Below are 25,359 nucleotides of genomic sequence, written 5' to 3' on the forward strand. Positions count from 1 at the left end.
GTTTCAGGCCAGTACTTCACAGTGTCCCCCTTGCTGTGCTAATAGACAAATTACATAATAGCCTCCAAAGAGAGAGAGAGGTTTGACAGAAGGTAACCTTTCCAAAAAATAAAAGCAATGTGGCGAAATAATCAGTAATAGTAGTAAGTAGCATTGATATGAGGCAGGAGATATTTGAGCTTCATAATAAGATGGATGACCATGCTCTGTGCTTGAACCAGCTAGTGCACAATAGATGGAGAGAATGTTACAAAACTAATGTCTTTATTCTAATGGGCTTAATAAGGTATGTTAGGGGTGCGTCCAACCAAGAATTTGGCTGAGATGATGAAATTCAAAAACAAAGCATTCTCCAAGAATTGACTAAGACCATGTTACACATAATGACTGATAAATGAGATTTCCAGGGATTAACACATCTCTTCTTGCAGAAAGTTTGCATTCAATGTTTAACAAGGGGGCAGGGCATGATGCAACTGTCCATGATCTGTAAGTATAGCACAGTTTGTGAAATTAAGAACCTAAACAAAACAGATAACACATTAACATTGTACAACTTACAATGTTCGTACTTTGTAGTTATTTTACTGGCACAAAGTCCATTATTTCGTCATTGATTTCTTAATGACTTCCTATCAGACATGATGTTATCAGTGTGGGAAGATTAAAGCCGGTTAAGTCGAAGAAGGCATTTTCCCCGAACCACGGTGTCACTGGTAAAGAAACATAGCTGCAGTGAAGGTTTTTTTCTTAGCTCAGCGTGTTCCAAGTTCCCCTGAGGCTGCAGTTTATCATTTTAGTCCTTCTGTGGTAACCAATTTGGACTTGGTTTGTATTGACCTATTTGCTCTTTTAAAAAACTGTAATATTTCAGTTTTAATATTCTGTCCTTGCTACTCCTAAGAGTCAGGTTATGCTAGTAAGTACTGTGTATTTAATCTTCAGAAAGAAATGCTGACTGAGCAATAGACACAAGATCAGTTTTATTTGTACAATGATTGATAAGTTGTTTTGAAGAATGTTTCAGATGCATGACTTAGAAGAGCTAAAAAAAAAGTAGCTCTTCCTGCATTTATCCTGAAATTGTCCTATATTAGGTGTCACAAAACTGTGTCTTAAATGAACATTAGAACAGCATCCCTATGTTGTGACACAAAACCCTCATTCCTCTTTTTCAACTAGTTACCAAATCCTGCTTTGAGGAGCTGATTATTCATTCCCAAGCGAGGAAGCAACACATGACATTTCTAAGCACGAATGTGGAGAAAGAGCAACATTAGAAAGCGTGCAGTAAGACGTGTGATTTCCAAAGTGGCTGTGCATTTGTTTGAGTCATTTTCCTTTCAAAGTTTCTGCTCAGGCAACAGGTAAGTAAGTTGTTAGCTGTGGATCGCCATTAATCACTGGAGCGAGGGGTGGGCCTCAATATTGTCTGTATTATCCTTTAACCCAGATTCCTGCTGGATTCACGCTTCAGCAGGCAAAAGCTTGGTGACCGCTGTCATATGGAGCGGATGATGGGATGAATGTTTGCCACCCTGCTCACCACTGCCTGCCTCTAAGTGGTGACTCCATCACCTCTCACATCTGCTAACTCATTAATACAGCCACCGAAAGGAAACTGTGTAGGCCCACATGTATTCACACACAACTGTTGTGAAGCTGAGCAAGTGAGGGCTTGCACTGTGTATGTTGTTACACATGAACAATATGTTGTTATTCAATAATCCAGCTTCTCAAACATCATGGCACTTTCTGCAAGAGTGCTGAGTAAAAACACTCAAGAATCGAGCTTGTATCCGACCGGAGCCAAGCAGAATTGGAAGAGAGAGCTAGTCTATTTAAAGGACTTAAGAGTGCTGTCCAGATGCTGAACTTTGTGGTATTCCATTTATTCCCAGTACTCAATGTCCTGGCCAATGATATCTTAGTTACATCCGGTGAGCTGGGGAAATCCTGGGAGTCAGTGCTGGTAGTGCTGCCAAGATCAGGCCTGCTGCCATGAACCTTGATGTCAGATAGCAGAAATGAAATGCTGCCTCTCAGGCCAGAGACCAGACCAGATCAATATTCACTTATCTTCACTGTTTCAGTGGTGCTTTATTGGGGATTACATGGGCTGGGTGGTGTCAGATTTTCACTGATATGATATTATACGCCATCGTGTCACAACTGTCCAATGCTGTGGAGTTTACTTTCATGAGAGATGAAAAATACCACACCATTGGGATAACCTTAACTGTACGTGCATTTAGAGATAAGTTTAAAACTTTAAAGAAAACTGAGCAAATTAATCATTTTGATGTGCAATTCTTCTGAGGTTTCACTTCTAATGATTTTTGGATTCTGCAGTTCTTATTTTATGAAAACTGAAGATTGCCCTTGTGAAACCAAAGCCTTATTAAGTCTTTTATGCATACCTTTAATTTAAAGGAGTATGACAGTAGACAAAGCTATATCACTTTATTTAGAATTTGTAGTAAATTAGTAAATCCAGTAGCTGTCATAGCTGTGGAAAAGGCTCTGGGTGTGCTGGTTGACAAGCCGGTGTCCCGAGTCGGTCACTGGGAAAGGACTTTATCCAAGTAAATCTTGCCTGTTGTGTGCGTAGATGACATGAAGTAAGTGTTAACTGTGATAGAATGTGTTATGTGGTTATGTTGATGTTAAGGAGATAGTGCGTGTTAAGTTAGTTCCTAATGCTAATGTCAGCTTTGGCTAGAAAGCCTTAAGTTTTAATTTAATTAAGCTACATGGAAAATGCTGGATGAGAGATTTATTCTGTTTGTGTGAAAAATCACCCACTGCTAACTACTGAGAGTAAGTTGCTTATCCTTTATGTTTATTCTTTTAATACTAATTTGAGCATGTATGCATGTAGGCAGACAGATTGAAAGACTGTAAACAATTGTGCCTATGTACCTGATGCCTAAACACGTCAGTAAAGTTTTATGAATCCAAGTCCAGTCTTCGTGTCCTGACCCAATGAAACCTATCTGAGCCAGCTAAATCCTTCATTACAATAGTCTTGTTTTCACATTTTAGTCAGCAAGGTAGACCATTTTTTGAAAAGCCAAACAAAATGGTAAGACAGATTTTTCATTTTATTCTTACAGCTCAAAAACAGTAAAAATAAAATAAAATGACCACAATGTTTTTGCTGAAGCTTCCTGAGGTTCCTCTTGGCATTGTGGCTGAATTTTTCCTGACCACTTTTAAGTGTGGAAAAATAAGATAAGTCTCTTAAATTCAGCGTATCCTTTTGTTTTATATAGTGTTCAATATTTTCAATAAAAAGACATTGTTTTGTACAATTATGGAACCCAAACAGAGTACATGGTGTGAGAACAGACAGAAAGAAGGAGACATATGTGCTTTACAGAGAGAAAAACAAGCCGACTGCCTGCAGCAGTGAAAGTAAATGGATCATATACGTATAATGTTCTTTCCTCCTGGAACACGAGTGTGTCTATCTCTGAGGTCAGCGATCCACATCCCACATTTCCCATAAAGAACCCCACCTTAGCAACTACTTTTATATACATTTGTGTTATTATACTGTACAAATTATACAGCTCTTTAAATAACCTGCAGGCTGTCCTTCGCTGGGGCTCACCCTGTGTTCTCGAGATCAAAAAGGTGGGACAAAAGTGTCTCTCAGGACAGCAAGGTCTGAACCTGCTTAGGTGATCTGGGTACCAGGTTCTCTGGGTCTTTGTAGCCGTTAGCTGGACTGGTCAGCGCTGTGTAAACCTCCCCATAGGCTCTGCACACCAGCTCTGTTGACTGACGGAAAATCTGCTCCCTGCAGAAACAGATAAAACTCATTAGATTTTTATACTCACAAAACAAGTACCAGCAGTGAATGGGCCTTTTAAATTCTTCTTTTTCTTCTTAAATTTCTAGTCTAAATCAGACAAGCAGAGCTATGCTGTAATTGGTCACTGATAAAGAGCTAAAATAAGTCAGCCATGAGTAAGAATTTGTCCTAATTACTTTTTTGTTCAGTGACCATTGTGTGCCCCTGCTGTGGCAAAACAATGAGTGGCAGTATGTGGTGCACACTGCCATCTATGGATACATATTACAGCATTAATGCAAAAGCATCAGCCACTGGGACATACACTGCTTTAGCAAAGAAGACTCCTTAAATGAGAGAATTGTATTCCTGCTAATCATATTTACAGAACAGTTTCTGGATCCATCTCTATAGATGTTTCAAATCAAATTCAGTTATTCAGATTTTGTTGTTTTCTTTTAGAACTGCAACAATTAGGCGATCGAAAGAAAATTATTCTGCAACTATTTTGTTAATTGATTATTCGTTCTAGTCATGTTTCGATGGTTCCAAGTTCTCAAATGTGGGAATTTGCTGCTTTGCTTGGTCTTACATTATAGTAAATTGAATATTTTTGGCTTTTGGACTGTTGATCGGACTGGCACAGACGTCACTTGGTGACCAAACTATTAATCGATTAAAACAGAAGAAAATAATCATATTTTATTTTAGTTGCAGTGCTATTTGTTGTTTACTTTAAGGCAAGACTGATTTATAAGACACTTGGAGCATAAAAAAATCTAATTAGAAACAAGATCTCTTGTTCTGCTTCTTTTGATTTTGTTATTGAATTATTTTAGTTTTTCAGTGGGATTTAAAAAAGTTATAAAAAAAGTTATAAAAATAAAGGACATAAAGTGACTATTTCTTTCAGTGGAGTACGAATGGAGAAACAGGAACAGTCAGACTGAAGAGCCCAGTGAGAGGACTCAAAGACACAGTGGGAGCTCCTCTGTTGTATCCCACTCAGGCTCTTGAGATCCATATTTTTAATTGGCCCACAGAGAACACAACAACAGTGCTGTGTATAACACCTTACTAAACACCAAGTGCACAAAATGTGAAACGAAGGGAGTCTAATAGTACATTCCCATTATTTGTGCGCTCCAGGAGTGTTTTCAGAGTGCTGGCGGGTGTTTTTGTGTATTTAGGTGAGCAGAGAAGCAGACTTGAGAGATAGCGGGAGAGAGAGAGAGAGAGAGAGAGAGGAGGAATGATTTCAGGGAACGCGTGTGAGTGAGAAATGGACCAGAAGCTAATTAATGGCGTCCTGCCCATCAGTCCTCCCATGTCCATTAATAGAGAACATTAACCTGAGGTACAGAGTGCTCCTCAAGCCTGCTGCACTTCCCAGTAAACGTGACTCATAGAAAGAGCGCACCAATGTAGCAGCTGGATTGAGCTAAAAGCATGTGCATTTTCTGATCAGTAAGACAAATACAGGTTGTCCTGCAGACCGCTCTCTCAATGTGTTGGCGGCTTTAGCAATTTAGCATCCAAACTCGCCATGCATTTAGTCAAGTGTTTTGTTTGGAATGCTGTAATGATCGTATTACATCTGGGAAACTAATGAATGTTGAACATTATTAGGTCAACGCTCCTTCTATTTTTATCACTCTGAATATGCTCTTTACCCTGCTGAAACACCATGCAATGTTGTAAACATTTAGCTTGAAGCCTGAATATTGCATGAATGCTATTCTCTCCCTGAACAGAGAGAGCTACTAACAACAATAGGGACAGGAACTCACTTGATAGCTGCACTGAGTAGGAAGTTTAGCTGTGGCATCAATAGAGTGTCAGGCGACGACAAGTACCGATCAAACTGGACCTGTTGTTTGCGCGAGAGAGTTAACAACAGGTGATGAGTCAAAGAATCATAATAATTAAGTGTGAATTTATTAATTCCTTCAGGAAAATTTGCTTCATTAAAACACACAGTGTAACTCACCATTGCAGCTTTCACCGAAGAGCTGTCCATGCTGGGGAGGAGGGACAGAGGACCCTGAGGCAGAAAAGTGAACATCAGCTTAGAATCCAACTCAAGGTCACAGTGTTTGAACAGCATCTCAGAATCGAACAAAGGTCAGGTGGCTGAGGTCCTTCACTGACTGATGATTTACACAAGGGCTGGGCGCTATGGTCTGTTTCATAATAAAATATTATCTCAATAACTATAAATAGTGCATGCTTTATCGTACTGGCTTATTTTTTTAAATGGCTGATTGGTTGGTTAAACATCTGTTTGATGTCATCGGTTGTTGTAGCTCTTCTAGGTTTAATCATATGGTATTCAGATTCTCATATACTGAAAAATGCAAAGAGAGTAAATTTAAGTTGGTAAGACATTCATAATCTTGGTGATTTGATAACTTCGGTTTATCATTCAGTTTCAATTTATGTATTTAATTTATTGAAAAAAATCATTTCTTTTTGAATAAACTGAACTTGGACATGTGAATCTTGATTCGTAAACAAGAGAAATTCCCTCCCTAAATCTTGATGTTAACAAGACAAAAACTGTGCAAGGTAAACACATGACTGACTTTGTGAACACAACAGCAGGTACCTTCAAGGCAATTAGCTGACACTGATTATCCAGAATGGCAACATTAAGTCAAGCTTAAATGCCTAAATTGCCTACATTAAAAGCAGCAAATAGAAGGCAGTGCAAGGGTCAAAGCTACAGTGCAGTACCTTGAGTGATTTTATGGAGATATGGGCACATTAACATACTATGAGCCTACAAACTCATCTGCTAGTTACTAGCCAGTGACTAGTATTGTTTTAATCACTGTTTTCTTGTTTATGACTTGTTAATCTGATGTATCACAGAAAATTACAGGGAAACAATGTTAAACAGATGATAATCAGTGAAAGTAAACCTCAAAAGTCTAAAATAAACTTGGGGATTCTTGTCAGTCGTTGACATCTAGGATGCCGTTGTGTGTAGACAGCTAGACTTAATCTTTTCAAACTGAAGACTATTTAAAGAAAACCCAAGACAGGCCACCCGAGGAGAGAAGTAGTGTGCAGAAGAATGACAGTTCTTGATTGAGCTTTGAGTTGAGCTGCTGCAGCAGCAGCAGCAGGGTGTGGTGTGTCCTGACATGACCCAGAGCTTCAAGCCTCGCATGCTAAACCACAACTGCGGGTCTCAGTCAGCCCAGTGGCAAAGTGTGTTACAAAGAGGGAGGAAGGCACCAGGGCATCAGCTCTCTCATCTGCACAGGACACTTCTGGAGAAGCTAATATATTTTAATAGAACATAATATGATCTGCCTCCCTCTGTCCCTTTCACATCTGAAAATCGGATAGAAATGCTATTATGCCCTAATAAAGACATCGGTCATGTGGTAACCATAGCGATAGCTATTGTAAAGCCTGAAGAGGTAGTGTAAACAATACTGTTAGGGCCTGTATAATATAAAAGAGGACCATTAGGGAGTCTAACAGGAAATATGTGAGAAAAATCCACAGTTCTACAACTTCACGAGTGTGTGCATGTGAACATGTAGTTAAGTGCTCCACCTGTTCAGCACTGTGCTGCTGGACACAGCTGTAGATGTAACTCAGTCCAGCTCTGGTCAGCACGTAGGATGCCTGCTCGTTGATCAGAGTGTCAAGGTGAGCCTCGATCTAGAAAATGTGGAAGAGAGTAGCTTAAAATCCAGTCCAACTCTGCATTGTTAACCAGTGGTACTTGTGGTTAATGGAGAACCACTGTGCTATTGAGAATGAAACTTCCACAAGAGCTCTTGTGGTGCTCAATTACAAAAGATGTGCTAAAAATAGAGGGATAGATGGCGCATTTGAGCATGAACAACAATACATGACATGCACAGCCTTCTATGAGACAGCAAATTAAATATTTTTAATAAAAGATTTAGGCTCTATGGGTTTTAATGAAATAATAATAATTAGCTATTTTTAATGAGCAATACCCCTAAGCACAGACAATGTGATGAATGTAGGCAGAGCATTCATGTTGAATAACTAGTAATAATTTGTGTTTCATGATTCAGTTTGTCTTTTCCTAATATGGTCTGGTGTCTTATTATTAGATCCATGGCCTTGACTAATTGTAATGAAATGTAAATTGATACCAAACAATTGATTCACTATTAATTTGTGGATGACTATTTACAATTAGGGCAGACCTGGAACTCGAGCATCTCGAGCCTCTTGTCAGTGAACTCAAAGAGAGCCAGCGTGGTCTTCATGACATACAGCGAGTTGACCATGTAAGTAGCCATGTCAGCAGTGCCGAGGTTACTGGCTGACACAGTACACAACTGTAGAAGGGGATCCAAGATGCAAGAGAGCACCTGGGAGAGACAAAGTAAGACAGAGATGAGTGAAATATCAAACATAAAAAACAAATATTAAGACAATTATATACCATAAATTTAAGAGATACAGCAATTTCTTAAAATATTACAATTTTCACTTTTCTCCCATCCTGATCATATTGTATAAATATGAGTTCACCTGAGCAAAGTCAGCCTGGCGGGCATCCAGAGGAACCACTGACGAGTCGTGGGAGGCCAGCACCTCCCTGAGGAGGGAGAGGGTCTGAGTGAGGGAGGCTGTAGGTCCCAGGTCTGCAGGTGGTAGCTCCACCTGCCCAGCAGACAGAGCCAGAAGAAGACAAGGTATTAGTAGATGGAACAAAAGAGCAAAGTTATTCTGGCAGAGGTTAGTTGTGTGTGGGATATAGCCTATACCAAGACAAGTGGTCCTCAAAACATTATCAAAGCATTAAACATCCCTAATGAGCAGCATGATAGATCGAATATACAACTGCTTCTCTGCTACTGCTACTCTGAGCCTCAGCTTATTCAGAGTCAGTAGAGCTTTTTTTAATGACGAGAGTTTTGATTTCATTGGCCTCTGGATACACAACACAGATCTGAGCTCGGCCACCTTTGTCCACCTAATAGAGGAAATTATGAGAGGGCTGTGTTCCTGGCATTAGCTGGAATTGACACCAAAACCCTGAGGGCCTTCAATTTGATTAACACCGAGCTACAGGGATAATTCTTGTAACTGCTATTGATCAAGACACAGCCAGCATGTTATGTGGAAGAGCGCCTGCTCGTGCTGAGGTATATTTGGATCCCAATTTAACTAAATGGTAACAAGTCTGGTGTTTTTTGGCAGCTAGCATCTTTTCAATGCTGTGGCCAGCAGGCCAAAACTGTTTACAAGCATAAGTGCTTCAGAAATAGCCTTGTTGTCTTTGAGGGTTTAGACGCAGAGCTGAAATACACAATGTGTGTCCGCAGGGTGCAATACTGCACTTCTGCACTGTCATTTAAGCGATTCTATGAAAGAACATTGTGAACTATCTCTATTCTAAAAACAAGGCTTTATCTTCCGCTATCTCTTTCCTTGGGTGATGGTATTGTTTTCCTAGCAGTCACTTTCTCACAAGTGTACAAGAGAAAACAATATTGTGGATTATGCAAATAAAAATCATCCTACTCATACCTTGTCCATGAGTCTGCTTGCATGAAGGCTCAGGCTGTTGAAGAACATCTTTTTGCTGAGGATGTGCATTTCTTCAATAGTGATGAGCAAGGAGGCCACACTGGTCCCAATGATAGAGCTGGACAAAGAAAAAATAGGTGGATAAGTCAACTAGGACTGCATCCGGTGATTATTTACATTATCAATTATCTTTTTTTTTTTGATTAATCAGCTAATTGTTTAATCACAAAATGTCAGAATATAGCAAAAAATACTCATCACAAGCTCCAAGAGCCCAAAGTGATATCTTCAAATTACTTGTGTTGTCCAACCAGCAAACTAAAAAGGTATTCAATTTACAATGATATAAAACAGAGAAAAGCAGGAAATTTCCTAATTTGCAAAAACAGAACAAAAGTATGTTTTGCTCTACAAATGACTTAAATAATTAATTGATAATGAAAAATTTTGCCTTCTAATTTTTTGTTGAGCGATTAATCAACAAATCATATCAGCTCTTAAGTCATTGTCAAGTTATTATTACGCTACAAATTTGAGTGAGTTCAAATACCTGATGGTGTGGTGGTAGAACTTGAGCAGGTTGGACAGCTTGTAAAGCAGGACAGCACCTGGTTCAGCCACAATGACCTGTTCTATCCGAACCTGAGGGACAGATCCATAACACACAGAGTGAATGCATGAGTAGAACATGACAGAGCACAGTATGCATTCAACAGAGCTGGTCAGTGTTTCTTTAATAGCTTCTTCTAACTTGGTTGCTCACTTTCAGCGGCCTGCAGACTCCCTCGGTGATGTGTCCAACCACGTCCTGCATGTTCTCCTCCACATCTAAAGTAAGACACACACACACACACACACACACACACACACACACACACACACACACACACACACACACACACACACACACACACACACACACACACACACAAAGTCAGGGCTATTTGGGATTAAATACACTAACTGTTTTAAGGATATCATGAATATAAGCACAGTATTAATGAATACAGCATTGGGGAAAGAAATCCTCTTTTGGATCCAAAGTAAATGTGCAGTAACACACTGAGTATAACATAGGGTCACAAAATTCATAATTCATTCCTGTATTAGTTTTAGAATTAGTTTACACATTCACGTCTCCAACTTTTAGATTTATTTCTTGAGTTCACTGTGTTTAGGCAGGTAACATCAATGCCATCATTCAAACTCAGGTGGCTCAAGGCTCAAATTTTTTCCAAGTCAAATCTTACATGACTTGTTAGGAGGTGGTCATAATCAAAATTCACTAACCCAAAACGGTGCAAGGAGCTAAATGTTGACATTTGATAGCCTGGATGTAATAGCTTAGCATAACAAAATGGACCAAGGGCAAATCCCGGTCTCGACTGATCCCCCTAATGAGCTGTCTTCATTCTTAAATGCTATGAGAACCGAAGAAGTTAAATTAGGGAAACAAGAACAGGATTAGTCCATCAGGCTGAACTAAATGTACTGGAATTCGATTTGTTCACACTCTCTAACTGTTGCCAACATCTCTAACCTCATTGAACCTCTGGTTACCCAAACTCTGTCCAATAAACAAGCTACTTGTGAGTCTGTGTGACATTTGTTTACAAGGCCTGGTTCACTTGTAAAATACACAAAATTAAAAGATGCAACAAAGCAAATGTTTCCAATAAGGGTAAGATAAAAAAAAAAAAAAAAGAAGAAGCTGCAGTTGTGATCATTTGTATGTACCAGAAATTAGCATGTACAAAACATCATACCTTGCAGAGTGACTTGTTTCAGTAGAGCTTCTAGATATTCTTTCTCTGAGGCGGTGGCTTGGTGTAGCCAGGCCAGCATGTCCCCAACATACCTGAAAGAGTGACAAAACAGTCTGTTTTAAAGAGTACGTCACTGAGGGCCCAACCCGAGGGCTAATCTTTCCACGCCGTGACCACAGCTACATCGAGGCATGGGTCATCGTGTTTCACTCCCTTCACACACAAACACACACATGGCTTTTGGTGTTACATAACGGTGGAAAACAGCAAGGTTAAACTTGAATTATTGTGTGTAAGCCTGTGTGTGTGTTTGTGAGCGTGTGAGTGAGTGTGAGGACATTGGGAGGTGAGAAAGAACTTGATGTTCTCAGAACTGCTGATGCCTCCTATAAAGTGGAGGTGACTATGTATTCCACACATGGCTAGTATTCTGAGAAATTCTCCCATTTAGCTCCTGGGCATGAGGAAGAGGCATGAGGAAGAGGAAAGAGGATGTGGTACGACAGGAAACACAGACACACTCAGACACTCCTTGACAAAATAGACACTTAACATCTTCTTGAATTGGGTTTTAAAAGTTAAGAATCTCAGGAGTTTATATAATTAATATATATATATAAAATAGACAAACCCATTGATCCCATTTGAATGTCTCTGTGTAGTTTGAAGTTCTGCTCAATAGTGAGTTTAGTGTAGGGAAATTCTGAGAGCTTAATATGTTGTGATCATGAGAAATGTTTTCACAAATTCATGCAAAATCCTAATAATTGAAAAACAGTCTGGCACTGCTTTTTACAAAATATACTTGTATATATACAGTATTTGTATTCATCAGCTCTGGTTGTGGGCACATGGAAACAGGTTGAAAGTTTGATATAGTCTAGTTTATTTGTTAAAAGTGAAATTAGCGACTCGAATACAATACTCATCATAAAATACAATTTACAACTAATCTTTGGAGATGCATAAATGTAGATGTTCCTATTTTTAAGGTGATATCTTTGATTTTATAGACATCCTTTAATTGAGCTAAGCTACACTGAACTCATAATTCAGCATACCTTCAAACTCAATGCAGAGACATGAAAGAAGCATCCATGAGTTTCTCCGACTCTGGTTACATCAAAAAATACTGTAATTACATTTCCATCAGAACTGAAGTTTCCTTTTGCTTTTATTACAGTAAGAAATGGTAATGTTCAGCTCATAAATGGGATCAGAGAGGTACCTCATAGGGTCATGTGAATGCATCTCTATGGGGCGGGGAGTTCCTCCTGGCCCGCCTCGGGTGAGGGCGTCAATGAAGCCTCGCACCACCGCACACCTGCGTGCAGTCCCAAACTCATCAAGGGTGTACCTGACCACGCAGAAGAGAAAGAAGGCAACATTCAACACCCAAACGTCATGTGAAAAGACGGCGGTCACAGTGTTTTCGTGCAGACTGTGTCGGAGGTCAGTTGCTGACATACATCAACAATGTAGGCAGCTTTTCCAAAAGGAAAGACTTTGAGGTTGTTTTGATTACTTGGCTGTGGCAGGCTCTGTGACAGACTAAACAGAAGATAGTGCTGAATTAAGATTCCAGGAACACTGGTCTCCACTCTCTCAGCCTCAACATCCCCAGCCAGCGCATGACCTTGAACACTTTGTGGGCACTGAGACAGGTGCATTTCAGAGAACACAGACAGATAGAAGGAGGTTCGCCATGAAAATATCTTGGGATAATATGTGAAATGTTTCCTTTGTGTTGTTTTGTTTTTATGACTTTGGTCCTATGCAATTCTTTGTTCTATATGAGCACAAATTACTTTCCTGTACTAGAGGGTATAAATTATTTACATAGATATTGACATTCAATTCATTTGAAAATATTTTTCTTCATTTGTTTTTCCTGTTTCAGTCATTGCTTGTTTTAAAATAATGGGCATTAGTAGTACTTACTCATATGTACATCAGGCATTTCAAAGCATCTAAAGATTTTCAAGACCCAATGGTACATAATCGTTTTTTCTGAGCACTGTTTTATTAAACTATGAGTGAATATATTAAGATTAATTCAAAATATACATGTAAAGTAAGAGTGTGCGTGTGTTTCTATGTTACTTGTAAAGGACAGGTCTGTCTTGTAAGGCTTCCATGGCTTGAGTCAACACAGGGCTGATATCACAGGTCTCTTGGGTCAGTCCTCTGCATTCATCTTTGTAGAAAAAAGAAAATTGGGACAAAAAAATATTTATAAATAAATAACTACTAACTAAATAGTAGCAGTCTATCTAGTAACTGTGCTCCATTCAATGTTGCTAAATGTTTTAAACCATGGCAACCCTGTTGGCAGGAAGCAAATCAAAGCACCAAGAACATTTTTCAATCATATTTTCCCATGAGCTTGTACCAAGAAGACAGTTTACTTATACTTCAGACAATACAAAAATGAACAGGCAGTGGTCAGTCTTCCGGACTGTGGAGAAAATGGGTCAACACACTCCATTCTTGTCAGACTGTACCTAATGCAGGAAATATATGCCCTCCTCAAACAATGTGGAGTAACATTTTTTAAAATGTAGTTCTCCCTCATAAACAACAGATAAATGCATACAAAAAGAGACTCTTCACAAAATAAACTAACTTGTACTACATGCAGAGAAATTACAAAACAACATAACTTGCAGCTCTTTCATTTGATTATTACTAAACTTTCACCTGCCAAATTTCTGGATTTGGGTCTTTGAGCAAATCTAAACCACAGCAAAATAAGCATCTGTTGAGCAACTCATAATTTAGTAGATGCTCTATATTTTGTTATTGTATAATTACACAAATGAGGTTTCTGTGATCTAAATGGTTTATTTCCATTTATATTTCAATGACAAAACACATGGCTCAGCTGAGGAAAATTTTGGTTTCTTGCATTCTTTTGGCAAAACTCAGTCAGAGGTTATGAGTCAAATGTGTCCTATACATGCAATTACTCTCACTTGAAAGAGCACAGTTTTGTATTTAGTTCTATCCGATAAAAAAAAAAAAACTACAAAAAAGGCAACAACTAACAAATCATCCTACAGTAGCAACTTTTTGGAAACAAAAAACAGACTCAGATCACTGATTATGGAAGTACAATTTTCATTCATTTCTACAAAATTCACTTGCTTGATTGTCTATCTTTGACAACACAACACCCAAGTTCAAGTTCAATATGGAGGCCTTGTACAATGAGGGTCACAGTGAGTCAGTTATATTCCTCGTGCTGGTGGTATTAACTCTTGTGTACTGTACTTACTCTGAGCCCAGCGGTAGAGCTGCTCATATGATGTCTCTTGTAACACGGCCATCTGCTCCATGATCTCTAACCTGGAACAAGCACGCAAACCAAGACCACATATTACATACCCATAACCTGCAGCATAGTGTCAGATCCCTGACAGTGACATAAATACCAGACCTGGATGTTTTTTCCCCACTTGACTATTCCACCATTCAGGTTCAATATAAATGCACTGAATTTAACATCAAGAATAGAATCACTGTAAAAGACACTGTTATTTCAGTCTGTCAGAGGAAGTGGAGCACAGAGTAACACTATGGAGTGAGACGTGCACCTTACCCTGCAGTTTGCTGGTTGGTTCGCAAGAGGATTTTCACATCCTCATGGATGTGCTTCACTCGGCTGAGAGCTTTGAAAAAATCCTGGGAAATGGAATGACATAAATGAATATATTAGACGCAATATAGGTTGCAGATTTGCAGAAGTCAACGAACATTTTTGGCAAAACACTAAATTACAGCTTTGGTAAAAATGTTTTCTGGTGAGACCAAGGACAGCACTTGTAACTGAACATGCAATATTGATAAATATAACCTTGTCGAAGCTGACAGATGTGTGGTGTTATTTCACATGCTAAATTATTTATGTGCATATCATAATATAAAAAGTAAACTTTTTTTGATCAATTAGATTTCTTTTTAGCATGTATAGCAATTGATATACAGTATAAAGTGATGGGGATGATGGTAGGAAAAAGTAATCATTTCAACATTTTAGTAACTTAATGGACTATGGAATATCATGACCACATCTTACAACTTATTAGGTATTGTGGCAACATGTTGGCAGAGTGAGAAGATCGATCACCCGTCAACTAGCCTCTCAAGCAAAAAAACTGAAGGGAAAAGACAGCTACATATCAGCAAGACGCTAATCTGTACCTGATATTGCATCCTCCCATCCTGTGAGTGCAAAAGGGAGGATTTTTAAATTATTTAAGTCATTAGCATACAATATAATGGAGATTACCTCAGTAATGGGTGCATCCCGAGCCCCTCGCAGGGTGGCCATCTCATCATTAGATAGCTGAAACTTGGCAAGGAAAGCTTGAGCAACCTGAGCTCTTACCTCCAGGCGGTGACTGAGGGTAAAGAGATAAATGTTGTAATTTCCTTCACTTGCTATTACTGCACTTTAGTATCTGTATAAAGAATTATTATATCCTTATAATGTTTTGTCATATAGTTTCTGTTCAGTTCAGTTGGGCCTTTTCTTGTCGCCATGATTTGTTTTGTCTGTCTTCAAGGCCCTTGTGGATGGATTTTTAGCTCACAAAAGCTTTCAGATTGTTCAATCTATCTTTGATCATTGGGTTTTACCACTGTATTTCGTCATACAAATAAAAATATGTCAGTGTGGAAAACAAAGTTGCATGCTTTTATTTAACAAAAAAATGGTGCATGTTGTCAACAAGCTGTGATGTTCGAAGTCCTACAGCAGATGGCAGTCATACTCCTCACACACACACACACACACACACACCTTTGCTCACAGTGAACAACAAGGTAAGACAACAGGGTGGGACACAGAGTAAAGATATCATGTGCAGCAGTGAGAAAATAAATAACAGAGGAAGACAAGAGAAACAAAAAGAATACAGAGCCAGGTACTGGCCAGGTTTTGTCACTATCAATAACAGCAGAGCGATCACTATCAGTGTCACTATAAGTGTCTCAACACAATAGTGACCATGGCAACCGCCCCAGTCAAACAGGGAACTCTGTCACGGGATAGCAGAACAAGAGCGAGTCCTCCCTCTGTCCCCATCTTTCCAAACCACCTTGTCTATATTCTCTACCCCTGTAAATCACCAGGTTGTTCTGGTGGGGTAGAAGAACCCAACATTATCTGACCTTTGTCTCTCACATGGCTATTACCAGTGCTCAGCCAGCTGAAAGTAAAGGGTTGTAAATCTGTTACAGGACTATGATTCAGTATTTCTCTGTAAGGCTTGCCAAGCCTCACATGCAGGACCTCGAGGCGTCTTTGCCCTTTACGTGTTTCCTGTGTTAAGAGTTTTTGCATCACACAAAGATGACAGCTTGGCTAGACCACCGCCTTTAATTCAATGCACAGATAGGCTTGGGTGGTATGCTTTAAAAATGTACTTCATTACAGCAACCTGGCTACTTCATCAAAATCGTAAGTAGTGACAATAATAAAAATAATTATAGTTGCTGGGAAGCTGTGAGTCGGGTCCGGGCATTTTGAGTAGGAAGAGGAAGAAGAAGAAGTTGAGCTACTAGGAACAGGAAAATCGGAGGTGGATTCACACTAAGACTTATACAACCACAAGGTTGTGAGAACGGCTTAAAGGCAGATTTCAAACTACTGTCAAAAATTCAGTTATGAAGATAAAATTCTTAGAAATTGTGGACCTCATCTAGACAACACAGAAATGTCTGTTATTTATTTGAATTTATTTATTAATTAATTTAATTTATTTATTTGTAATTGATTTTTTGTGGAGGACGGTCTGAAGATGCAGTATGGCAAGTTTGGTGTCGATTGCGTAAAAAATGTGGGAGGAGATAGGTTTAATTAGTTTTACAGTTTTTGAGAAAAACAGAGTGATGGACTTCATAATTCCTGGCAGCTCAAAGCATGTGAACTATTCTGCTCAACTGGGCCTGCATTTTGGTGAAAGTTACAAAGTGGTAGCACATATGACTGATTTGTTATGAATTTTCAAAGTTTTAAACTGTGGCGGGTTGCTGTAATACCACCATCAGGACTATTGGCCCACATTTCCTGTTGAGGATGTTTGGCTCCGTTTGGTTGAGGACTGGACTATGTGCAGCAGAGCTGCCCGGACCCTAATAATAATGAATATTTAATTTTATAGAGACACAGTAGCCCTGGCTCTACTTTCATGCTTTCACTGTGAGATTGTCAAAAGCAATTTTTAAGTCTGTCACAAACATCTGTAATTAGAGTACATTATTTAGGTAATGTAACAGAAAACAGTTACTTTTTTTGTACTAAAGTCACCTGTCACTGCCCAACCCTGCACAGGTGTGTACAAAAACACACTGAACTTCAAGAGAGAGGTAAATTAATATAAAGAGGCACTCAAGCTACCTGATATCCCACCGCAATTACAGTGATATATAAAAAAAATAATATGCTATGCTAATGAGGTCATTAATTAAACTGAGTGATGCATAAATTAGAGAAACCATTTCCATATGAACATGCTTGTCTTCACACAACACGTGAGCAATATTAATATGAAATTTGTAAACTCTTAGAGAGCGATTGTCTCAAGAAGGGAGATTTTATCATTAATAAGCAAATTTATGCAGCAAGCCTTTACAAATATCTAATTGGGTCATCTGTTCTATAGTGCAAAACTGTGGCGCAAACATGGCATTTCTATCATTAAAAGGTGGTTGAGTCATTATTTTCACAAGAGTGAAAAAAACAGACAGAAACGCACACATGCACAACACTGAATCTGGGACAATACATACCATTTTTATGGGGCATAAAATTTATTGGCCACCTGATGGTCCTAATAGTCTTAATGGCTTCATAAGCCTTATCTTATCAGCCACATTTAACATGTCATAGCTTTGCATTTCATTCATGAAGCGTTTAAGCCACAGAAAGAACAGGCTGGTAGGTTGTGTTCACTGTTTATGAGAAGAGTTGACTTGAACGACCCACTGATGTTGTATGTATGACTTTATAAGAGAAACTCCAAAAGAGTCCAAAAGTTCTTTTTAATATCTTTTTATCAATTACTTGACACTGAAATACAGAAAACACAAAATGATAGCAATTTTTGAAAAGGGAAAATGTCTGGGGGTTTTTTGTCAGTCACCTTGCAACAGTGCTCTCAGGGTTAAACCACTTGACCAGCAATTATATAATTTACTCAACTTCCTATGTCGAAAATAAGACCTCATGAGTTTCATTTTAAAAGGGAGCAATTGTTCCCAATCCCTTATTTATTGAGGTTTCTGTCTATGGACATGTTGAACTTCACAGACATGGGAGCACCAGCAGAGAAATCCTCTCTCACATGTCAAACTTTGCAACAGATTCACCTCTAGAAGATAAGAAATGCCCCCAATTTCTCATGTCCAGGCCAATAGTGACAGATCTGTTCCTCCAGGATGTAAATCACAACAAAGAGACAGGCTGCACACGCCTGTGCAAGGTGAGGAGAGGGGGATTGTGGGAGCTGTAGCAGCAGAGCAAAGGAGAGCAAGGGAACCGTGGAGCAGCAGGATCGTTTTCTACAGCACTGTCAGGACATGAGACATTCTTCTCCAGACTGCAATTACCGAATACCAGAGAGGGGCAACATACTTGAGTGAATTGGCAACGGCCCACTGTAAAGGCAAGTATGTAGAGACGCTGGGCTAGTGGTTCAAAGGAAAGTTAACTCAATGATGTAAGCTTTTCTTGAAGAACGTCCAACAACTGCAAAGTTAAATTAGATCAATGTTACATAATGTTACATGGTGGGATGAAAACAAGTTAGTGTGTGTGTAAAGGTCTGTCTCTTTGTTTGTGGCTGTTTGTGTGCTCAGATTTCCCAACTAGGCCAATTGATTTTGTCTGTTCAAGCACAGAAAAATCGTTTAAACAATATAACACTGCATAATCTCATAAACAGCTTTGTCAGTTTATAAAAATTGAGAGCTTGATCAGTAAATAACATTTACCAAGCTCACTAGTTATTATACAGAGTGTAAAAATAGCAGACTTAAACATCTGACTTCTATGACAAATGATAAGGAAATCAACTGCTCTCTGTAACAAGCGAATGTCCAACCCTCTCAGAAGTTGTAAACCATGTGTGTCGATTATCCATTAAAATCTATTTGGGGCCATTAAAGAAGGCTTGCGTGGAAATTTGGCATTCACAAAGCTGTTAGTTAGTCACGTGCCAGTGATCACAGAGTGTAGTCGCAGACAGTCACATCAGAAAACACAAAGGCGTACTCACAGCCATACCCTCATTAACAGCCAGCTGAGCCTTAATAAGGCTCAAGTTTCATTTTACACAGGTTGTCATTTATACTCTGATGTCCCCGATAGTTGTCTCAAGGGTTTCGGAGCTCTTGATTTATTAATGACCTACACAGAAGTCATACTGAGAACATTTGCTCAATGAAACACAGGGCTCCTTGTCTGACAATTCATCATATGCAGTAGGAATTACTGTGGGAAATAAGTGGCTGCCACAAGCCAAATGCAGGTAAATCTTAGTTGTGGTTACTAAATGTATCTACATTGCTCTTTGGCATGCAGCCAAGTAGGCCTACTGTAGCTGCCTGAGCGGTTCATTAGCTGGACAACTAAACCAACAGTGCTCGTGCGGTGAAAGAAACATCCGTTTGTGAGACGTCTCAACTTGTTCAGCAGATAACATGTTACGCTAATGCAAAGATCACACAGTGCAGGACAGGTGGGTAGTATTACGTTTCATTATGGAACAACACACAACACCTATTTAATGCTCTTGCTGACAGTGTCTTTGAACAGTACCAGCACAAAACAAAAGAGCAGCTTGTCCGAAAGCCGGCGGACAAACATAGATCGTCTACTCTCATTGGCTAGCCTCTTCCACCTTTGCTTCTGCACATTGTAAGCAATGTGCTGTTCCTTTCTGTTTCATTAGAGCTGACAAATGACACAGTGCTACTGGCAGATAAGATAGCAAACAGTTGAGGACAGGCCTGCTCTGTAATACACATCAGGAGTATCTGCAGAGCTTTGAAAACAACTGCACTATCTCAGCAGAGCTGCCCTAGAAGCACAAAATGTGAGATTATACTGAAAATGTAGCACTGCTAAAGTAAGTGTCAACAGGAGAAACTTAAATAAAGAGAGTGGCTTGGGACTACAGAGGATTTTGTGACCTGAAATAGATCTGACCGAGAAGACTGGAGTGGTGTGGTGCAGTGGGCTGACTGGTGGGTGGCTGAAGGAGGACAGCTTGACTGACTTCCTCTGGCAGCTCTTCTGAGACAAAATTGCTAAAAACAAGGTCAAAGCCCAGTGTGCGGACACCATCCCATCTGGTTGTGGGGTCATTGTGGTTCTGTGAATGAAAATGTCATGCAGACAGACAGCGGGTACCAATGGGACCACTATGCAAAGAAAGAGAAAAAAGACAAGGCAGGACAGAAGGGCATTCACGTAAAACCTCTGACCACTTACCTTCAACAAGACCCCCTGCACAAAGCGATATGACTTGTATTAATTCATTGTCTGCACATATTCACTGGTGTCTTGCACTGCTCTCAGATTCTGAGCTCATCTCCTTCCTTTTTAATCTTGCTCCCTCCCCTCCTATGTCACGTTTTCGTCAAGGAGGTCCTGAAGCTGTGCCAGCGGAGCATGGAATTGTCATGGTACATCACAGCTGGAAGCAGTGTCTTTTGCCAGAAATCTACATTATCTTTGCCTGTGCCTCTGCCTTTATGTCAGCTCACAAGGTCACTGAGCACTAAGGTCACAGGCGCCACAAATGCTAATGAACCCCACCCCGCCCCGCAGTGAATAGGAGCGGTGTTATATTTTCACATCCCTGTCAACACTCTGCTGGCCAAATTCATAGATTAATGATACCTAAATTAATTTTATTGGCAGGCTTTCAACCAAAAAAATCCATCAGTATTCCAAGAGCAGCTGGGTGAGCACCCAAGATACACTGCCTGACTCCACTCATGACTCTTTGTCATGGTGAGCTGTATATATTGAATTTGCATATCTGATGGCTCTTAATATGTGCTGTCAGCAAATCTAAATGCACACGCTCAAATACAAGAACACGTTGATGGGCTGCTCTCTCAATAAAACAAATAAAGCTGCATTAATGATGATTGCTGCCCTCCTTATGCAAATAGACAACTGCAGGAGAAATATTCATCAATCTCATGAATCATTCATCCCTCCTCATCAAAAATAAAGATGTGCTTGCCAGCTCCTCTTGTCCTGCACCAAATCTCTCTAACTTCTGACACAGTAAAGAGAAGCTGCATTTCACAGACTTGAAATGTACTCTTTAACTTATTAGTGTTTTAACTTGGCAGGTCATATCTTTATTTACTTGTGTATATATATAGAGAGAAATTATCAGTATAATTTTTTTTAAAGTAATGGTTTGGTTCTAATTAAATGGGGGAATCCCCTTGAGCTGACAACTGTCAGAGGCAACTCCTGGAACTCAATAAAGATTTTACGAGAAAAAAAAAGTTTTAAAACGGCGGAAAAGCCAGAGCTAAGGCAAAGACTGGCACCTCACGTGCCGCGATTCTAATTTTTTAAAAACTGTAAAAAATGAACACAAGGAAGTGCTAGACCATTAAGCAAGGTTATACTTTCCAAACAACATCTGTGCAATAAAAGCTTATCACTTGCAAAGTGGACCATGTTGTTCCTGCCGTGTGATTGGACTGAAGTGCTATTTGTCTGTAAACTTGCCTGAATAGAAAAAGGGGTAATTTCTCTCTGGAAATGAGACACCAGAGAGAGTGAAATCATGGTGTCTCGCTTTGGACTGATGAAGATGCCTATCAGTGACGTATGTGATGGGTTTCCAAAATGACTTGTAGCCTCAGAACAGATAAGGGGAGAAATGGCTGTATGAGATTTCTTTGAACTTTCTGCAGAATATTTAGAATAAAGTTGCCATCCTATCTCCATGATCTCCCTGACATTCTGAAATGCTAGTTTAAAAGTTCAGGGCAGCAGCCTTGTCATATGGTATTCTATATTTTGGTGACAGTTTAGTTACAATCAGATTGAGAAACAACTTGTGATTGCAATGAATAAGGTTGAGTCTCGATTAATTCCTACATCAAAACTTGAGATGAGAGTGAATGAGTTCAAAACTTGCTCAATGTAATCCATTGTAACAGCCCTACAATAAACACCACCTTTATAAAAAGGTTCAGTGTTTGTTGGGACTACTACTGAAGTTTTTTGATGCTCAATAAATTCTACAGAACAATTTGAGGCTGTGCATTATAAAAATGTTGTGAACTTGACTGCATAATGGCAAAAGAAATACCTAATATTTTGTCCACCAGATTTATGGAGCAAAATATCAGAAAAACCTTACAATATAATGCAATCCGATACAAAAATACCAAACTGCTACAGTTACAGTCGAGGTGAATTAAAGGTGGGGTATGCGATTCTGGAGATATCCAATACCATGACAAATACCATGATATAGCGCGAACAATGACACAGCAAGTAATATAACTAACACTAGCCAGGTTGTGGGTTAGCAAACTGTCCCTACAGTTGCTGCTGTGAAGCTAACAGCCAGAGAGGACGAGAAGGTTTCCCAGAGCCAGCACAGCAGCTCCAGACAGCGATACTCACAACTCTCCTTTCTGCTACACTGTCTACCACAATTAAGCACTTAAAATTGTAAGTTTGGATTACATTACATTGTACAGAAGTTTCTACTTTTCTGGTCACTCTGTGTATCTGACTCATGTAGCCACAAGAGGCAAGAGTAAGCAATGTAAATCATTAACTGTAAGATATATTTATTTTAGAAATGTCTGAAGATTCTCAGTCAGCCAGTTGGTAGGAATTCTAGACACAAAGTCAAATGCAAATGGATTTGCTATGTATCTTATTTCAAATATACATGTGAAGTTACATGGTTAACTCTACATAGTAACACACACATACATCACCACACATCCAAACAATCACACATACAAAATGTTTACCCTTTTAGAGTCAACTCACTTTTCTCCCTGCAGCTTGTTGGTTTTTACTATGAGATCTTGAGTTTGCTCCTTTGCAGCCTGTTGAAGAAAAGTTTCTGTTTTTAAAAGATGGCTTGCAAACATTATGTTCTCAAAAATTTTATAAATCTCTGATATGAAGTGATTAACGTCATACATTTGATCCACACTGTACTAATACCAAGCTTACACAAAGATACTACCCTCTATTGATGTTATTAATAGTTTACCTTTAGTAAATCATTATTTTCTAATGACATGCAGAGATTATAAACCGTACCTTTAATCTACTGGTCATTTCTTCACAACATGTGCTCATGGCCTGGACATCCTCATGAACACTTTCAAGCTCCTGTGGAGATTGTGAAGTCACAGTTACAACAGCACTGGGGCACACATACAAACTCAATATTCAATATTTGAAGTACTGTACTGTTTGGTTAGTTTATTTGAACTACTGTTCAAATAAATATTGGCCCTGTTTGAATCACAGGCTTTCAGGTTCTCCACTACAGTCTTTTATGATTGCTGCTGCTAATAAATTCTCCAAAGACCTTACACACCCCCTTGAACTTAAAACTCTGCGTCACTCCATGAACTTTAAAATGCACTTACTAAATTGGGATCTGCTGTTCTACATCATTATCACAGAAAACTGAAAACATCTCTATTAATCTAGTAACAAAACACCAGTGCCAGTCTGTGTTGTTTTGTGAAATATAGTTAACAATTTAAAAGGTGAACCTACTCAACAGCCTTACCATGTGAATATTTCCAAACCCACCTCAGTTAAAAATAATCACTGTACAGATGCTTTGGCTGGTTAAATGGAGTTAGACATGAGTGTTGTTTACGGGTAATAAACTGTATTTTCTTGTAACTCTATGTTACCTCTTTTACTTCCTTAAATATTCTTGCAAAGTCCTCGTTGATCGCCAGGCTTCGTCTCTCTATGTCACCACGAAGATTTCTCCTGGTCCGCAAACTGTTGTCAGTGAAGAACACAGAGAGCGCCTTCAGAGCCTCCAGCATCTCCTGAAAACACAAAAAGGACATTATAATGTTAGTCAGTCTAGGTGTTGTGACAAATGTATAATTGAGAATCTGTTCCCTTTGCACACAAACGATCGTAGCCAAAACTGCGTGGAATAATCAGTGGCAGGGGGTGCCATCGTTAACTTGAGCTAAACCCCTGGTATCTTGGCATGGGAAACTGATTCTAATGGGGATACAAACTAGGACCCAACACCCAAGTTTATAACGTTACATACCACACTGAATGACTGAAGCAACATGCTAACTGTTAAATGAATAAACTTTTTTTGGCGTTGTTACTGTGCTTTTCCATAGCCAAAGATGAGCAATATCGTTTCCTCCAAACAATTACCTCTGGGAGGGTGACAATATCACCTAAGCGCAGAATTGTGTCCATTTGTGACGCGACTAGCTTGCCGATTTAGCTACAGTTAGCTAGCTAGCAAGAAGCTAAACTCTTACAATTTACCTTGTCATTGTCAAGCCTCGTCTCCAGTATTTTGTTAAGCTTCCTTGACAGCGGGTTATTGGGTTGAGAAGGCGCATTTGGGTTCTGTATTACAGTTGGAATTTCTACTTTAGTATCAGCCATTGTACACAAACACCTCCACGTCAACTTTCGGAAAGATGTTTTGGTCCGTCTGAAATTAACGTCCGGTCGGCGTATAGATCCCTGGAGGAGATTGACACAACGTTCCGCTACGCAGTTTATTTATTTTTGTTGAAATAAGTTCTTGTTTGTTAAAGGGAAGATGATGTTGATGATGATGATAGTAATGGTAATGATATCACACAAATATAATATTTCCTCATATTTAGGCTCCTCACTCCTTCAAGCAACGGTGTAATTATATTATTCCAAGAACCGAATAACACATGAGTTTCCAAATCATATGCTTTAAGGTAGACAAGAGAGACACGAGATCATAGTTTAAAGATATCTCCAAATTATAGCATGTCCAGGAGAGGCTGACTAGCTCTCGTATCTTCACACACACATAGAAAAATATTTAAGTGAGAGCGACAGAGCAGCGAGCAATGCTGCATTCATGTACTGCTGGAAATATTCCTCCCAGAAATTAATCCAGCAATACATTATTTATATCTTGAAAATTAAATAATTACTACATGAAAAAACAACACTTTATTACTTACTATCACTCACCATTCTTACCA

The 25,359-nt window shown here is 39.2% G+C and overlaps 1 protein-coding gene across 2 annotated transcripts; it reads right to left on the minus strand.

The window, feature by feature from the left end:
• Positions 1-3,086: 3,086 nt before the first annotated feature.
• On the minus strand, positions 3,087-25,156 carry cog6 (component of oligomeric golgi complex 6). 2 transcript variants are annotated; one of them, XM_044202852.1, is made up of 19 exons: positions 24,653-25,153; positions 24,040-24,183; positions 23,429-23,500; positions 23,150-23,208; positions 15,389-15,500; positions 14,699-14,781; positions 14,375-14,445; positions 13,201-13,294; positions 12,326-12,454; positions 11,098-11,189; positions 10,095-10,159; positions 9,882-9,973; positions 9,332-9,449; positions 8,330-8,461; positions 7,999-8,166; positions 7,370-7,477; positions 5,790-5,843; positions 5,590-5,669; positions 3,087-3,805 (listed from the first exon to the last, which is right to left on the minus strand). In XM_044202852.1, exons 1-19 carry the CDS (start codon positions 24,773-24,775, stop codon positions 3,658-3,660), a joined length of 1,944 nt encoding a protein of 647 aa, XP_044058787.1. In that variant the 5' UTR covers positions 24,776-25,153; the 3' UTR covers positions 3,087-3,657. The 2 variants fall into 2 exon arrangements, with proteins under 2 accessions (XP_044058787.1, XP_044058788.1); XM_044202853.1 differs by lacking the exon at positions 5,590-5,669 and having other exon boundaries at positions 24,653-25,156.
• Positions 25,157-25,359: the final 203 nt, after the last annotated feature.

This window comes from Siniperca chuatsi, linkage group LG7 (assembly GCF_020085105.1).
Source record: "Siniperca chuatsi isolate FFG_IHB_CAS linkage group LG7, ASM2008510v1, whole genome shotgun sequence".
Lineage (NCBI taxonomy): Eukaryota > Metazoa > Chordata > Actinopteri > Centrarchiformes > Sinipercidae > Siniperca > Siniperca chuatsi.